This window comes from Daucus carota, chromosome 8 (genome assembly GCF_001625215.2).
Source record: "Daucus carota subsp. sativus chromosome 8, DH1 v3.0, whole genome shotgun sequence".
In the NCBI taxonomy this organism is placed as follows: domain Eukaryota; kingdom Viridiplantae; phylum Streptophyta; class Magnoliopsida; order Apiales; family Apiaceae; genus Daucus; species Daucus carota.
In genome coordinates, this window is record NC_030388.2 from 19,176,626 (window position 1) to 19,195,934 (window position 19,309).

Consider the following 19,309-nt stretch of genomic DNA (forward strand, 5'->3'; position numbering starts at 1 on the left):
GCACGTGGGGGATCGTCTGTACAACAATGCAACTCGGTAGTTTCATGTCTTCAAGTCCCGGTGGAAATATGTCATTCTCCTATAGTATAGATAAAATGATTCAAGATTTTGCTACTTATGTTACACTAGATGAGTTTTCTTTCGTGTGAAAGCCCTAACTTGGAGCACATGATTAGAAATTCAATAAATCCGATTTTGAGAAAAATTCCGAGGAACACCCATAAACGACACACGCAAAATTAATATTAACTTTCTAGGGCAGAATTAATTGAGTTTTTTCGTACTTTTGATGGTATGGTCTCGCTAACTCCAGATTGTTGAAGTTCTAGCCAAGGTGAGCCTTATCATGTATGCACTACCGTTCATTGATGAATTCTGATTATTTGTTAAAAAAAAAGAAATATTGCTTTTGATGTAACAGTCAGAATATAATATAAAATAAGGAAAGTAAGAAGATGACTCTGGTAGATGAGTTTTAGACGAGAAGAGATCAAGTCTTGCACCATATGCGGTAAAGATTTGTGTTTGCAAGAAGGATTGGGATCAAGCTGCGAAAAAAACAACAAGGAAAGCAATAAGATGACTCGGACGGTGAAGAGGATCCTTGGATGGTGATGGATATTCTGCAAATTAACAATAAATTATTTCGTTATGTATTTATTTATTTAGTTGTTTACACGATTTGTTGCGTTGAATTTCGTAGAGAGGAGTCCTCTCACAATATTGTTTGTAAAAAAAAAAAATCCAATTAATAAAATTTGTAGGAGGTACCGTCCTCTTTTTACCAAAACATTATTTATAATTTTACAATTTATTGATTATTAAATTAAATCATAACGATAAATTGAAATCGAGTTTGCAAATTACAAATTTATAAAAAATTACAAACTTATTATAATTTAATAACATATTATATGTACAATGAAACTTGTAATTAAAAAACATATTAAAACTTAAAAAAAATAACAATGCGGGATATACCCCGCTTGATATTGTTTTGCATGATACATGTACCTCGAAACCAACCCGAAAACAATAATCAAAGACGGCACAAAATAGTGGATATTAAAATATATATATAAATTAGTTGAATTTAACTGAGTGAAATTTTATATATCTCGTTAAATAAGTTAACAAATAACAAGCATAAAGCCAAAGCTAGCCTAAAAAGGTGTGTTACGGGAATGGCTGGTCTTAAGAGTTTAAAGTCTTTCTCAACTTTAATTTAAGGGTTGTTTGTCTCGCACAGGTTTTAAGCTATTTAGATTTTAATCTAAAACTTGCCTCGATTTAAAGCACAAGTTTCCCAACTTATCATATTAAGAGCTTGTTTGTCCCGGCTTAAAACTTTCTTTTAACTTAAAGTTGAAAATTTTTTTGTTTGTGTAATAAGTCGGAAACCGACTTAAACTCAAAATTAAATCAGAAACTAACTTAAAGTCAGAAGTTATTCTGAGGTACTTTTTTCGAAAAATTAATTTTTTTAAACTTTTTTTAAATAAAAATTACTCATAAGACATAAATTATCTATAAATCACTTTACTATTATTATATATTTAATAATTCATAAATCATTAATAAGTCAAAATTACTCAAACATATATACTTTAAACTCTCCGTTTATCACATAAGTCACGTTATGTCATGAGTTATAATATAAGTTCAGTCAATGTCAAACGACTCGAAGTCATGTTAAGTCACAAATCACAATTTTAAACTCCACCAACACTACAACAAACTGGGCTATTTACGACGGAAATTAAGCCTAATATATGTCGTCAGTTCCCAATTTAAGACGGAAATTATGCGTCATTTTTGCTCAAGTAGTAAGTTCGAAAAGCCGTCACAATTTTCCACTAGCGTCGTAAGTTTATTCTAGCGTCGCAAGTATTAACAGGCGTCGTAAGTTAACCTGGTGGGGCCCACAAATTCAGCAAATTCATAGTTAAACTTACGACGACGGAATGTCCGTCGTAAGTTGGTCATTTTACGACGGGAATGCCCGTCGTATATTAATTCTGGACCCACACGTTCATTTTTTGGTTCTATTTTTCGGTTCTCATATTCATCATACACATCTTCGTGATCATTCATTTGTTCATTTCTCGACCCACTAGATTCGCCATGATAATGGCATATGGTATAACTCTCGAGAAAACCGGTTGCAAATAAGTGGAACTCGATATCGGGAATGAGTTGGTGTAATTGATTTCTACATGTATTGCAAGGACATCTAATAAGAAGATTCGGATCATCCGATTCTTTAGAATTGCTTCTTGCAAATGTCAAGAAATATTTAACCCCCTCATTATATTCATCCATAAATCCATAATCATCGGGAATTATTCGTCGAGTGATCGAACTTCTATCATAAGACATCTATATATGCATAATAAAATCATATCAATTTCAATGTGCATATAAACAAAAATACATGCAAACACAAATAAAACACATGTAAATATTAAATGATTCATATTAATGCACATGTAATTAAACTATAGAAGAATAAGCAAAGATTTATCATATACTTACATTGATTCAAGTGTTAATGACCGTTGTTATGTCATATCTTGTGTGAAATCACAAGGAGAAGTATGGTGTTTTGAAAGAGAAGTGGGAAGTTAGAAAGGGAGCAGTTGTGATTATTCCGGCCAACTTACGACAGAAAGAACTCATTCCGTCGTAAGTTCATTTAAATATATTATTCTACAACGGACAAGTCAAAAGTAACTGGTAGCATTAAATACGGTAGGTGAATTTACGACGGAAAAAATTCATTCCGCCGTAAATTCCAGCACTAAAACGGCACCGTTTGAATCAATGGAATATTCTCGATATCTTTTTAATAAAAAAAATTATATATGTGAATTTACAACGGAAGGTGTTGCCGTCGTAAATTAATACGACAGAAATCACCTGTCTGTCGTAAGTTTAAGCGCTCAGCGAATCTTTTGTAAGTTGTCCGTCGTAAATACCCCTGTTTGTTGTTGTACAAACCAGCTCTAAATGTTCTGAGTATCAATTTATTTAAAGTTGCGTAAACAAAATGATTGCATCAGTAATGGGTACTCATACATATCCTTCGGAACAGTGGGAATCAAAAGTGTAGGGCATTCTCTCATGGTGCGTGCCTGTACATAGAAAGTTCAGTCTGAGAGCTGGTGTCGATAATGGAGCTGGACTTGTCAAAGGGACCGCTTAAAAGAACTGACATATCTGTGCTGCGTTTGGCTAGAATGAATTAATGATAACGGAGAGAATAAAATGAATTTGAACAATAATCTAGTTAAATATTTAATAATTTTATAAGTAGTGTTACATGTATAAAATTAAATATAAAATTTTATACAAAATGACATAACATAACAATTGAGATGACATGTCTTAGTTGCTACTTCCCTTGTCTCTTTTTAGTTGTCCACTATTGACTTTCAATGATCAAATTAACCGTTTTTTGACCAAAGATTACGGAAAATCCTTTCATTATATTAAAAAGATGAAAATTACATTTTAATATAGATTGCATGCACTTTGTAATGATATAATTTTTAAATATCTTTTAATTATATAATATATATATATATATATAGTTTAGTCAAAGTTTGGTCATTGAAATGTTGAAAGTCAAAACTGGATAACTAAAGAGGAACGGAGGAAATAGTGTATATTTATGTGAATACAAAGAGTTCAATAAAACTAATTAACATACGAAGATTTGGTACTCAATTTTGTGAAAAAAGCCTTTTCATAATTTTATTTAAGGCTTGAACGCTCAATTTTGTGAAAAGGAACTTCATTCTTTGTCATATCTATTTTATACACAAATTTTATCATACAAAATTTGCATACACTCACATTTAATTTAAAACATCACTTCTATCCTTTATCTTACTCATTCTATTTCATTCACCCCAACTAAATACAACACTAATATTTAAATATGTTCTCTGGGACCAGAAATCTTTGTTCCATGATATTTTTAATATTGGCATGTGTAGTATAGAAAAAACGACATGATTGTTTTTCATTTTTCGACATGTCCAGAAGAAAGCATGGGCGATGGGGGTAGGGGTTAATCTAATAAGAAGTATCTTCTAAATAATTTTTTGATAGTTTTTTATCATTCTAAATTTTATGAATTTATAAAAACTTTCTAAAAATTTGAGAATACATAGGTATTTTTAGAAAATCTGATAGTGCTTCCAAAAAAACCAATCCTACGTACGTCACGACAAAGAATATACGTTTTTCGCGACCAAAATGGGTGAATGAAGAACAGCTACTTGAACATATGATCAGGCTGGAAACGGGAGTATTATTATGAAAGATAGGTTGTTAGGGCACGTTCATTTGGATGAAATGAAATAGGGAAGAATAGAATGAAATTCGTATTAAAAATTTTGTTTGATCAGAGGAAATATCTGAAATTTTCAAAATTCTTCAATCATTCAATTCTGTATTACTTGGATTAAAGTACTGAATCTCATATTTTGGAAGAAATACTCAATTCACTTCTTAGTCATGATTCCTTACAATCTTGTTTTGTTTTGATTGGCTTACACTTCTTGATAATGGTGGATCCCCTCTATTTACACAATCGCACCAATCAAAAACATCCAAATTCATTGATATTAGTACTTGGCATGTATCCGTGACATGACAAACCCAAAAATAAAATGTAACTAAAATTCATGCATATTATGTCTTAAATGAGTTGAGTTCAAATCAAGCACTCAACTTCAACTTTTTATCAAACAAATTGTCCTTTAAACTCAAACTAAACTACGTCATAAGCTGAGTTTCTTAACAGACAGCTCGACTAGTTTATGGTCCAGATTAATTGTAATAACCATCACTTGATCTGTACAAGCAGAAATGATTTGTAGATAAATAAATGTAAAAGACAAGGCTCCAGCAGTTTGGTCTTAGACAGCCATGTTTTTCTTCTTCAATGTGCCCTGTCCTTTCTCCCAGAATTTGTACTGCAAAACTCTGCTCTCCAACATCTTTTCCACCTCTTCGATCGGGAGACCCTTAGTTTCTGGCACATAAATTAGGACAAAGAACAATGCAAGAACAGACATCACCCCGAATATGAGAAACGTCCACGAAGTTCCAATAGCCTGTGTTAAGGTTAAGAAGGATTGTGCCACAATGAGATTTGATATCCAATTAGCCGTGGCAGCAATACCTCCACAAAGTCCTCGATACCTTAGCGGATATATTTCAGAGTTAACTATCCAGGGAGCGGTGCCCATTCCTGGAGAGAAAAATATGATGTAGAGGGCCAGGCCAACAAGTGCAAGCCACCCGAGCTTACTTGGACAGCCTCTTGTGTACCATAATCTGCTTTCGCCATGGCACACATCTTTCACAGTATCATTTGATATCAAACAGGCTCCGGGAAATAGCTGCAATTTAATGCAACAGTCAGATGATGTAGTTAAAGCAAATGCTTATAAACTAGAAACAGTTAAGTAAACCGTAGTACCTTGTTACTAGATGAAGCGCAAAACCCACAATCCGGAGATGAAGCCTTTAAACACTTCATACAGTCCCAGGAACCGGAAGAGCTTGACAAACTGTAATCAGGACAAGTATATTGTGAAAAATGAGAAGTTTCGAGCTTGCTAACTTGGGGAGAATGAGTTGTAGTTTGCTGAAAAACTGCTGACAAAAGCCCGAGCGAGACAATAATACCAATCAAGCTGATGACCAGAAGCTTTTTTCTTCCAGTCCTATCGATGAAATATATGCTTACTATAGATCCAAGGGCATTTAATCCTGAAGTCACGAGTGAAAGCAGGAGTGCAGTTTGGTTGGAGGCAAAACCGGCTAACTGAACTATAGTGGGACTATAGTACATGACTGTGTTTATACCGACAAACTGCTGGAAGACCTGGAGACCGACACCAGCTGTTAGTCCTCTTCTCACAGTTTTGGTCTGGAGAAGAGTCTTCATTTTGGCCAAGAAACTGATATTTTCGAGATCCCCTGTTTCCTTAAGTTCATTTTCTACTGATTCCTTGAGAGCTTGTATCTCTGCTTCAACCTCTTGAGATGGGTATATTTTCCTTAATAATGCTTCAGATTCTTCTACTCTACCCTGTGTTAATCAAAGAATAAATAGATTTATAAGGACTTTCATATTCAAGCAGAATATGTGGTTGTACTAATGCATTGAAATCTATAGAGTCTGACATAAAAGGCAGATAACCTTGCGGTAAAGCCAGCGAGGTGATTCCGGAAGTGAGAGCATCAAAATGAACTGCAGCAAAGCTGGAAGTCCGGCAATACCAAGCATCCAGCGCCAAGTACCCGGTGCCTAAATTTCAAAATGTTAGGAAATAGCTACTTCTTTCGGCTCCATATTGTTGGAAAGAATGAAGTGTAATAGAAATTTGAAAATGAGAATGTCCATTAAGCTACATAAGTGTGATGAAATTTCTGATTAATCTAGCAGTACTGAGGATATTATTGGTGATCAGCATTCAGTTGTGAAACTAAAACCTTGTATTAATGTATATGAATGAAATGGAGGAACAAATACAAACCAAAAAATATTGTGCACATAATAATCGGAATTTAATTTGTTTGTCATTCCACTCTATTTAACGGAACAAGTAGAAACAAATTATGAATGTGTGTTTTCATGTTAAAGAAATATGCATTCACCTTGGTAAAAGCCAGGTTAATGAGATAAGCCAAGAACTGTCCCCCTGTGATCAAGAAATTATTTGTACTAACTAAAGCACCGCGGACTCTAAAAGGCGAAGCCTCTGAGATGTACAGAGGGGCAGTCATGGAGGCAACTCCAACACCTAGCCCAACAAAAATACGGCCAGCGATAAGGACTGCCGGATTTGGAGCAGCAGCCATGACTACAGCTCCAACGAAAAATAGAAAATCAGCAACTAAAATTGCGGCTTTTCTGCCATACCGATCGCTCATCCACCCTCCTACTGCCGCGCCAATAATTGCTCCAGCAACTGCCATGCTTACAATAGTTTCCTGTTTAATTTTCACCAAAGTCACAATGTAAACAACATCAAATAGCTAAAAAGGGTGCTCGATAACGTTTTATGCATCTTTGCAGCATCCAAGTAACAATAATAGCGATTTTATATTTGCATGGAGATTAGTTTTCGTTACAGCTTAGAACACAGATGTTCTGTTTACCAGTAGTATATTTCCTTTTTCTTTCAAAAGGATTACTGATTTGAAATCTGTTGTTTTTGTTGTAAAGCGTCAAGGTCACTATTAATTTTATTTTATTTTTTAAAAGCAAATTCACCGAATATATTTTCCCTGCAAAATTTCACAGGGCTCGAGGTAAGAACTAAAGAATATACATGCTGAAAATACAGATCAGTGCCGGTTTCTGCTGGCAATAACACTAGGCTCATTTTTATTTTAGAATATCTTATTGATTTTCTGGTGTGCAAGTGTAACAATTATTTTTTAATGAGATGGTAAATTTTGATTAGCAAAATTTTTGTGCGCGCAAGGATCATCATTATTAATAAGACTGGGGTCATTTGAAATCCGTCAACTAACTAAAAAGCAGTTGGTAGTGTGTGGTCATAAACACATACTATCAACTAATTAAAAAATAGTTGGTAGTGTGTGACCATAAACACGTATCAACTAATTAAAAAGTGGTGGGTAGTCTCTGACCATAAACATGTACGTACAAGAAAATGCGTATCTAATACTACCAGCCAAAAGGAGTAAATAAAGTAAGTTGAAGGTTAAAACTTTACATTTATAGCCTTACGTTTGGAAAAGAATGACCATAACATTACCGCCGGTAATAGTAATAATGGTATTATAATCAAACAAGAAAACTAGATTGAAACAATACACGCCTAGAATAGTGCATATCGGATTCATTCTTATCAGGGAATAATTTCTATACATAATATGAGAGTATCTCATATTACTACACACAAACAAAGAGCTAAAAGTGTATATTTCAGTTTCTTTTTTCACAAAAAGAACTTGGGAGGAATCATTTTAAAACTAAAAGATTGTGACTAAGCGAACGCTGAGAGTAGTAAAAACATTCAAATGATAAAAAAAAAACGGTTTTTCTATGGTTGCCCGCAGACACATACGAAGCACTAAATATTAAGTTTAATTAATTTTGATTGTCTCGTATTTTTTAATAGTGGTGGGCCCCTGCATATAAAACTACCATACCAATCAAATATTCCAAACATATAAAATTCAGTACTTGGCATGTGCTTATTGGCACACTTTAGAAAAATCGTAAAAAAATATCAAAAACGATGCATAGACAAATGACTTTAGTTAAAGGTTACTCCTTCCGTCTCAATTTATAACTCCATTTTGGAAAAAAAAAATTGTCTCAGAATACTTGTTACTCTCTTCTTTCAATACAAATTTATCTTTATATTAATTATGATTTTTTTTGAAACTCAACATTATTCTCATTTTTCAATGCACTAAATACCTATATTTATTGTGATTTTTTGAAACTCAACTCTTTTCTCTCTTATCAATGTACAAATTAATAATACATGGGATAAGATTCTATCTAACCAACTATTTTCTTAATATGCGTGTTTATTCCAAAATAGACCTATAAATTGAGACGGAGGGAGTAAAATTTTATTTTAGAATCCAAAAGATGAGTTGTCATGCGATCCTGGATGCACATTAATCATCATAATCATAAAATTAAAATATATTAATTGTCAAGATTCAATTCTTATATAAACACTATGGCCCCATATATAAGCACATCAATTACCAAAAAACTAAAATATATCAAGGCCCCTAAATGCATATCCATCACCATAAATTAAAACGTCTTTTGTACCTATTCAGGAATATCTATTGACACCCACCCGTCTTTTAGAATCAGATGCATACACACAAATATAGGCTACGCCAGCAAAGAAGTAAAAACTATTCTATAAATAACCAAGACAACTGGATTAAAATAAGTTACAAGCATAAAATATTACGCATTTTGTCCATTATTTCTATAATTCTATACAACGTCTCTATTATTTATTTCCAAATTAAATAAAAAGGTACTGATAGATAATCTTAAATTAATTATTTGTAAGTACCATATTTGTAAAAAAAATTAAAAACTCATATAATTCAAGATGAAGATGAAGACAGCATAAGATTGGGCAATCATGGAGGTAATTAAAATATATTTTTAAAAAAGGAAAAAAAGAAAGAAAAGAGACCTGTAACACTGTCTTCTTATCCACAGCCTCGAAGTCATCTCGGATATAGAGCAAGGCCCCTGATATCACGCCTGCATGTCCATACATCACTCATGACATAAGTCCATGACAAAATGACAATCAACACTATTATTACCAGTACATATGAAGAACAGAGCACGTGAACATGAATCTATGATCATTAAACCACAAAAACACTTGAATAACATAGAAAACAAAATTTAAGTGGCAAAAAAGTATCTTAAATGTTTTTATCTCGTTATTTAAAAATCCTTATTCCGTCACTGACAGACTGTTTACCGGTGTCATAACCAAAGAGAAAGCCACCGATTCCAGCGGAGAAGGCAAGACGGAGAACATAAGGATTTTTCCATGATAATGAGAAGCACTCCCTGAAAGCGGAGACATCTGTTCCTGGATGAACCCCTCCTTCCATGGTAGATCTGTTAAAGAAGCAGCTATGCTATATTTGTGTGTGTCTTCTTGAAAGACCAGAGAAGATAGAGGGGAGTGAGTGAGAGATGTAGGGGCGAGAGTGTGGAATATGAGGCGAATTTATAGACTGAAGGAGCGGACTTTTCACAATTAGCCAATTTCGTAGTGGATTATTCTATTTCTATTAAAGACAGTTATTGGTTGGTGTATTTATTTTTGGTGATATTCTGCTTATATACGGATACAGCTACATAAAATTATGTTTTAATGTGTTTTTATCAAATCTGAAGTTCACCGGAAACAGAAACAAACAATCAATTATAAATGCGTATCATTTCTTCCATATTCCAATATTACAGATATGGGTTGAAATTTAATGAGGATTACAACGAATCCTAAACCAATATCCAGAATCGTTCTCAAATATTAGAGCACCAAACGCGTTGGTTATAATTATTGGCTAAATTGGATCTGTAACACATAATGTAAAATTTGCTGAACTTGTAACACAAAATGTTTCAATGCTACTGGCTATTTTGGTTGGCTATAATTTAAAAATAGTATGTTATTAATATTTTAAATTGTTAAAATAGAATATATCAGTTCAATATGATAATAAATGATGTACAATTTTCCTACAAATTTTCTTACAGACCTGTAGAGGTTCGACAAATTTAGCCATCCATAGGAGATTGGCTAAATTTATAGACAACAGCTGAGCATGGTTGGAGTTGAGTTTTTGGAGCTGTTGGCTAAATTTTTTTATTTTAAGTATGTCAACTCACCTTTTAGTCAAGAGTTTTAGATAGTTAGAGAGGCTCTTAGAATAGCTCCAACCATTCAAACTCTTAGCTAAAAGATAAGTTGGCATACTAAAAATAAAAAAGTTTGCCCAACAGCTTGAAAAACTCGTATTCCAACCATACCCAGCTGTTATCTATAATTTTAGCCAACCTCTTGTAGATGGCTAAATTTGTCGAACCTCTACAGGTTTGTAGGAAATCTGTCGGAAGATCGCACATCATTTATTACTATATTGAACTGATATTCTATTTTAATAATCTAAAATATTAATAACATACTATTTTTCAAATTATAACCAACCAATATAACCAATACCATTGAAGCAAAATGTCTTACAGGTTTAGCAAATTTTACATAATGTCTTACACGTCCCATTTAGCCAACGTTTTTGGAGATGCTCTTAAATTGATCAAAAATTATGAGATGGGTATGTCGGAAATAAAGAGTATTTAAGAATCATATTGTATCTCATTCATTTCAATACAGTTTTTCTTTTGAGATATCCCATCATATTTATACATTTCAAACATAATAAATTTAATAATATAAAACATTTTGTCAAAAAAAATAATATAAAATATTATTACACTCACTACTTTCTCCCACTATCTTATTACATCCACTACTTTTCTTCACCATCTGAAATTTGTTATTAAATTTAAATAGATTCCACCATTTTACCCATTTTCATATAATTTACTCATATTTTATGATTTTTTGTATCTGTATCACTATCTACATTCAATGTATATAATTAAGTGGGACCGAGAAGGTATATATTATCCTACCTCCATCCCAAATTATATGTCCCCTTTGACTTTGGGCACGTAACTTTAGGTGCATTGACCGTCTACTTCCGAAATTTATTTTTTTATTTTTTCTTTTATAAATAAAAATTTCATATTTTAATTTTTATTTGCAAAAATAAAATTTTAAAAATAAGTCACGTATCTATGCGGTCAATGAACCTTAAATTGTGTGCCCAAAGTCAACGAGGCCATCTAATTTGGGATTGAGGGAGTACTTATTTATGTTGTAGATTGTATGTAGGTACTTGGTCCCTCAGTTTGATTACAAAATACGATTTTCCTTAATTTATGCCATAGAATCTGCTTTAGAATGTATGATACGAGAATATACGGAGTATTATTTGCTCTCTAGCCAGAATCATTTGGAATTATTACGATTTCATTGTTATTTCGGGAAATGACCAAAATTAAATTTTAATTTAACAGATTACGTAATTCCTTTTTAAAGTTCTTCTACCTACCGTCTTCTTTTCTTTTCCACTTTTGAAGATGTAGGCGCTTCTAAGTTCTAGGTTGTTCTGCTGTGGACTCTGATTTTGACGTCTAAAACCGATTAACATCACTAATTAAAAGGTCTAACGAGATCCAAAAAGAGAAGAGAAAGACACCACACCATAATTATGTCATTAAGTCTAATCAACTTTTGTCTTGTTAACTTAGACACGGTCTTCTTTGGCTGCAGCTTGCATGATTATAATTTCCTCCTAGCATCAGGCATCACTCATGTGAGTCTGTATGAGTTAGCATAGTTAATGTGTAAAATAGAGTAATAAACTCATAATTAATTTTTTCAATTATAGATTGATACTCCATCGTCCCACTCAATTGAGAGAAGGAAAAGTGGGTGCAGTGGTCGAACCATTGTTTTTTAATATATAAAAAAGAAATAATTGAGTAAAAATAATGTGAAAAAAGAGGAAAAGTGGGAAAGTGGTGATACTCATTAACTATTTTATGAAAATTTTGTGATGTAAAAAAATGAGGGAGACGTCGAGAAAATGAAATCGTAAAGAATCGGTGGACGGAGGGAGTAATAATATTTATCTTTTAATAAACTTCGGTATAATTTATTATTTGAGTCTTCGATCCCACTTAGATATACTCCCTCCGTCCTTTTTTGGTTGTCACATTTTTATTTTTATTGATCAAATTGACTAATTTTTTACCAAAGATTATAAGTTACTCTTTCATTATTTTTAAAATCTAAAAATTATTTCTTAAAGTAGATTAAAAATAATTTTCGGTGATATATTTTTTTTATTTTATCAATTGATAAAAAATTAATAAATTTCTGTTGAATTTTGGTCAATTTGACCAGCACAAGATCAAATGTGGCAACTAAAAAGAGACGGCGGGAGTATTATACTCCCGGCATCTCACTCTTTTCTATACATTTTTTTACTACTCAGCACGCACTTTAATACTCCTATAAAGTATAATCTTATACCTTATTTTTAATATTTATCTGAATAAAACTTTAAATATTAAACTTTTATCTAAAAAATTATTACATTATATATTTGAGGAGATTGGGTCCTAAACCCAACATATATAATTGAGGGGGGAGGGGCGGAAGAATATGCACAACTAAGAACTTGGTGGTGTTAAAGATGTATTCAATTAAATCTTTATAATATTTTTCTCATTCATGAAATTTAGTTATATTCAACTTTTATTCAAAAATATATATAATAATCTTATTATATTCAGATATAATTTTATAACATTTTTGTTCTGTAAATATATATTTTTCAATTTTAAATCAAAAATATATCAGATCCAAGAAATCAGAGAAAGGCACTCTTGTTCTCCCATGTCAGGTCAAAACTTTTGACTACTGGGATGTATTTTAAGTTGCACGAGTCAAAAAAGTGGTATCAATAATTAAGATATTCCTCACGGTAGGAAGTAGGAACAAAATTGCTTACCCAACTTCTTTTTATCCGAGAAATTATATAACGTTATCCTCAGACCTTTATTAGAAGAAAGTGTGTTACTACACGTGTCTTAGCATGTTTTTTACATTATTTTTTGACATGAATTTTGAAATTCTTATAAATTATAATTTCATAATATCTTTTAAAAAAATCTCTAAATGACATTACAAATTTTATTTATAAAGGAAATGAAAAAAACTTAAAACCGTACTTTATAAAGTCTCAAAAAACGCAACAAATCTGTCTGTACCGAAAGAGCAGATTCAGAACCATATAACAGAGGTATATCGCACCGTCCATAAAAGCATGTTTAAACATAAGATTGATCAGAACCAATCATCCAAATTTAAAGGGTGTTGTTAAATGCAAATCAGTTTTGCTTTGTACACACTAGTATATTACTTTTATATCCTCCTATGCATTAAGTGAATGAACCCTCATTAATGTGTCACAGACTCTATGCGCACTATTCGCACAGACTCTACGCGCACAGCAGTCTAGGCTCAAGATACACATTAAGGTCAAATATATTATTGATTTATTTGTGACTATTAAGTTATAAATTTAATATAATATTATTTAATTGCACAAAAACTGAATAATATTTATTAATTTTTTATAAAACAATATAAAAGGTGTTTTATTTTCATTTATATTTATTATTATAGTTTTATTTTATAAAATATATGATTTTTTTAAAAAACAAAGTATTCAACGGATGTTTTTTCTAATAGATGAGTAAAAGTATAATTTTCTCTAAGATAAGAATTGATTAATTAATACTAATAACTTATATTAAATTAAAAGTACTAAATTACATAAGTTAAAAATAAATGATAAAAATACTTTATATTAAACATACAATATAAAATTTAATAAATATCAAATGCATATTATAATATTACATATGTTTGAAATACTTACATATTATAATTCAATCGCATATCAATACGTCATATTTTATTTTTCACATGAGTTGCATATATATATAAATATAAATATGAATTATTAAATATGGAAAATCTAACTACTAATCTATACTTATTATATTATAATAAGCCAACATGGGTATAATTTGTAATCCACAATTTTAATTTTAATTTTTGGTTTGGCAATCTCTCCCTATAGGTCTATTACTCTTATATTATTAAAAAAATTTAAATACTAAAAATACTCACGACAATATATTATCATATTATATTTTTGTAAAGAATTGCAACGATGTTAAAAATAAAATTATAAATATCTAATTTTAAATCTCTTTTTTTAATTAACAAGAACCTCCGTATAACTAAAAATCTTTTTTCATACATAGAAAGATGAAAAGATATACGAAATATGAAATCTGATTTAAAAATAATGGAATAAAAAGTTATCACATGTTAATAAAAAAATATTTATAAATAGATAATAAATTGTAAGAGCTAAATTTTCATAAGAAAGTATAATCAGTTGAGTAATAAAATTTAATTAAAATTCAACTCATTAATATTAAAATATTAATAAAATAATATTAAAATTTAAACAATAAATTATGAATTATTTCACACGGGCTAGTTATATTAAAAATATAAATACATGTACCCAAAGATACGAGTATGAATGTTGTGTTATGTTGATAATGTTATGATTCAGGATAAATTAGGGTACAATGCACGTGAGTAATTTTAGGTTATTAAAGGATTAAACAGAAAACTAGACTATGCATTAATTAGGTATCCGTTAACACATACGTTCACAAAAACTTAAGAAGGATAGCAATGTAATCTTCCCGATTTGCATTAAGCAATTTTGAATTGCATTTAGCAATCATGAATTTAAACGGAGGCATGCACTTCTCATAAAATTTGAGAAGCGGTTATTTGGTTCAAGAATTGGTATCAGTTTGGAATAAGAAATCGGTTTAATCTCATATGAATTTGAGGCATCATATGTGACATCATGTGTTTGGTTGAGTGCTGGAATCAATATATGTAAAAAAAAAATTAAAAATTACTAATTCATATCAGTTAAATATATTTATAAAATTATTATTGTTATATATTTTTTCATCATTGATTTAATTTTGCATCAAACATTAATATTTTATTCACTTAAATAACGATAAAAAAAAATCAAAATTGAATGCATCTCATATCTCCATCTCATAGTCACTTCCCTTCGTGGGTATCAAAAACTCATATCTTCAAATTTTAATATATGAATTTGAGATTTTATTTTTTTCAGCCAGATATTAGATATGGATTTACAATGAACAAACCTCGTACTTATTTCAGATATCATTGTTCCAAAGACACCTTGATTGCTGATTTATGCAATTATATACCTCCTGCCGAATCCGATAAATTTGGGAGAGTATAATTTAGTGTCGGCTTATTGACCTGAGCAATAGGAGCATCTCCAACCATCTAAAACACTTGGCTAAAAAATTAGTTGGCATACTTGAATTAAAAAAATTTAGCCAACAGCTCCAAAAACTCAACTCCAACCATGCTCACCTGTTGTCTATAAATTTAGCCAACTTTCTATAGATGGCTAAATTTGTCGAACCTCTACAGGTCTGTAAGAAAATCTGAGGGAAGATTGTACATCATTTATTACCATATTGAACTGATATATTCTATTTTAACAATTTAAAATATTAATAACATACTACTTTTAAATTATAGCCAACCAATATAGTCAGTACCATTGAAGCAAAATGTCTTACAGGTTCAACAAATTTTACATAATGTCTCACACGTCCAATTTAGCCAACGATTATAGTTAACGCCGTTGAAGATGCTCTAAGTAGCGGGTATTGGTTTCTTTCGGCAGGAAGATTGCTTAAGATTTTGGTTTAATATCTTTCTATTATAATTATATTATTCAAAATCCATCTTCGTACCAATGTGATCGAAGTTCAATAATTTTTGAGAACTTAGAAATAATATTAATTCAGAAAGACGGCTTTGGAGCTATAACTGTTACTCCCTTCGTCCCAGTGTCCTCATTTCCAATTCTGCTTGTCTCAGAATTATCATTCATATTTAATAAATTTAATAAATAAAAATGTGAGTAAATAAAAAATAAATTTTCAATTGCGAATAAAATAAGTGAGTCGAAGTGAGCCCACGAGAAATTGTTTGTATTTTTTTCCCTCTTAAATTTGATATCTATTATATGAGTGTGAGTGTCTATAATCTTGGACAGAAAAATATGCAACTTCTGATAGTGGCACGATCCATTCGTAATTGAAAGATCGAGGATGGTCGGTCGTCCCTCACTTGTTGATGAGGGTTAGGAAAATGAAATCACAGATGAGAGAAAGAAAGTGATAAAGATGGTTGTGTAGTTCATGTTTGTTGTGCTAGTTATTTGTTACCTGTTTGTTAGGGATCAAAATATGATATTCAGTTTTAATTATAAAACGCACACAAAATATATGATATGAATTTAATATGACATTCACCTTTTAATTATAATGCACACACAGAATATATGACGGGAAAATTCACGTCTCAATTTATATTATTAATTACAACTATTTTTAATGATATAATCAAACAAATTACCATACTCAAGCCTAATAATACCCGATAAATAATATAATTATGTATTTATAGTTATCTCAAACTTAGTCAAATCAGAATTTAATTTATTTCTGAAATATCTAATGTCAATTAGAGTCCAATTTGAAATTTCTAACTCAAATTAGAATTCAACTTTTATTGGATTGATACACAACAATCCTTCTCTTCTATCTGAAACAATTTCATAACCGGCTTAGTAGTCCTCATTAATACATAGTAGTCCATCTGTCAATATCGCCCCTCGAACAAGAACCTCTCCATCTAACATAAAAAGATTTCTCTTGTCCTTCTAAGTATCACCATAACTTGTTATTGACTTACAAACAACCGTTCGATATCATATTGGTATATTCGAAATCAACTAATTTACCCAATAAACTTAGATTCTGGTTTAACTCTAATACGTATCTTACTTAACCACCTTCAAAACATGATAATTGTGTAATTTCATGTTACCTCATTAATACCAACAACCTTTACCCTTTTATCATTTGGTTAAGTTATCATCTTTCCATCATACTCTTTGGAAGACAAGACCACTCCCTCATATTACATATGTGATGAAAACATCCGAAATCAAGTATTCATTCTTTTTTTATCCCTTGTCTTGAACTAAAAGAGTATCATCAACCGCTCTAACAAGCAAAATACCACCATTTCCTTTATTTTTGTTTAACCTTTTTAATTCTTTTTTTTTTTCAACACATAAATTTAGTGTGACGCCATTCTTCATAGTAAAAACACTTGATATTAGTGTTATGTATAGAACTTATTTCTTTTATCACATGCATCTCCCACGAGTGCACTTCCTTCTGATGCATCACCCGGTCCTTGATTCATCAATATTTCGACCTTAGAAAAAATAACGATATTCTCGTCCAAAGCTTACTTCATCTTCCCAACTATATCATATTATAATTATTTGGTAGAGAAACAATTAAAAGAACATCTTTCTCCTCATCTTTAAAATTTCAATCTAATATATCCCCTAAATCACAATTTTTAAATTCATAAAATATTTATCAGCATTTGTTTTGTACTTAAGATTAATTCAACAAATGTTTGTTGACTATTAACAAAACTTTATTAAACTCTTACTCTTCAATTCTACAATTTCAACAAATTTTGTGATCCACTTTTTTGCCATCTACATTTTGTAATATAATTATTATAACTTTTAACAATTAAAATTATCATATTCGTCTCGAGACAAACATAACGAGTACAATATAAAGATAGTGTTACTAATATTGTAAAACAATTGGGAATTTCTTTCGGTAGCCGTTCAAAATAAGATTACCTTTTCTCAAGATAAAATAAATATTGTTCTGATTTTATACCAGCAAAATAACCACGATTTTATGATTAGAGGCACAGGCTAAAGAGCAACTGAAAACACTTTTTATAAGTTTTAAAAGCGTCACGGATATTATACAAATGGAAATATGGAATACATACAATAAAGATCAAATTTGAGTACGTATTAGTAAGAAAAAACTTCAAACAAAAGGTAATAATGTTGAGAAAATGGGTAATAAAGACCTTATATTTTAAAAAAAATGTTAAGCATCCTAATAAATATTTTAAAATTTTATTATCCAATCTATTTGATAACGTATGATTGGTTCAAATTATACTAATAACAATAATAATGAGACATCTATATATATCAACCACCCAATTAAAATTAGTAATATATCTCTCACGTCATTTGAAAAAAAATTGAGAACAGAGTTCGAGATACAAACCACTATTTATATTTAAATCAAAAATTCGATTCGTATTGCATTAAATAAAGTTGAATAGGACTAGTTAAGAACTGGTTCACGGTATGTTACTTCAAAAATTGGACTCCTGGCTTTGAATAAAATCGTAATAATCGGTTACTGAATCGTTGCTTTGAAATTTATCCTTTACTGCTTTGTTCCTGCAAAATTTAATTACATCTTACCCGGATATTAATCTATAAATGCTGGAGTAACGAAATATCAATTCCGAATGTTGGGTTCCTGGTGGATTTGCTGAAGATTTCAGCTTGTCTGGCTAAAATAATGAATTGCAGTTTATATTAATTTAATATAATAAGGATCCCGTTTTAAATTATATATCTAGATATTTATGTTATAAATAATTTATAAGTTATTAAAATTATAATTGTAAAAATAAATTTGATAAGTTGATGGATGGGTAATGAAATTGAATTTTATTCAAAAAAATCATAAAAATGAAATAATTTTAATACATCTTAAATACTTATAACTTGAATCAGTCTCTAATTTGTCTTTTATTTATTGTGCAATTCATATTCACTTCGATGAATTGTACACAAATATAATAATGGTAAAATTTTAATTCTTTTATTGAAGAAAATTTATCATCTAAATCTAAGAAGATACATATATGTTATTAGACATTTAGAAAATAAAATATTTTTATCCTAATATAGAATGAACGGAATCTGAAAAAAGATCAACAAAACTAGAATTAAAACGGTAATTACATCAAACTAATATAATAATTTA

General features: G+C 30.5%; 1 protein-coding gene across 1 annotated transcript; it reads right to left on the reverse strand.

The window, feature by feature from the left end:
- Positions 1-4,675: 4,675 nt before the first annotated feature.
- On the reverse strand, positions 4,676-9,812 carry LOC108199921 (probable inositol transporter 2). Its single transcript, XM_017367945.2, has 6 exons — positions 9,531-9,812; positions 9,231-9,301; positions 6,679-7,014; positions 6,221-6,328; positions 5,495-6,109; positions 4,676-5,414 (listed from the first exon to the last, which is right to left on the reverse strand). The coding sequence occupies exons 1-6, from the start codon at positions 9,664-9,666 to the stop codon at positions 4,929-4,931; spliced, it is 1,752 nt and encodes a 583-aa protein (XP_017223434.1). The 5' UTR covers positions 9,667-9,812; the 3' UTR covers positions 4,676-4,928.
- Positions 9,813-19,309: the final 9,497 nt, after the last annotated feature.

Coding starts and splice junctions, on each gene's coding strand:
- LOC108199921 (XM_017367945.2), bottom strand. CDS start 9,666: ATGGAAGGAGGGGTTCATCCAGGAACAGATGTCTCCGCTTTCAGGGAG. Junction 9,302..9,530: donor TCTCTTTGGTTATGACACCG/GTAAACAGTCTG, acceptor ATGGACATGCAG/GCGTGATATCAGGGGCCTTG. Junction 5,415..5,494: donor GCGCTTCATCTAGTAACAAG/GTACTACGGTTT, acceptor ATTAAATTGCAG/CTATTTCCCGGAGCCTGTTT.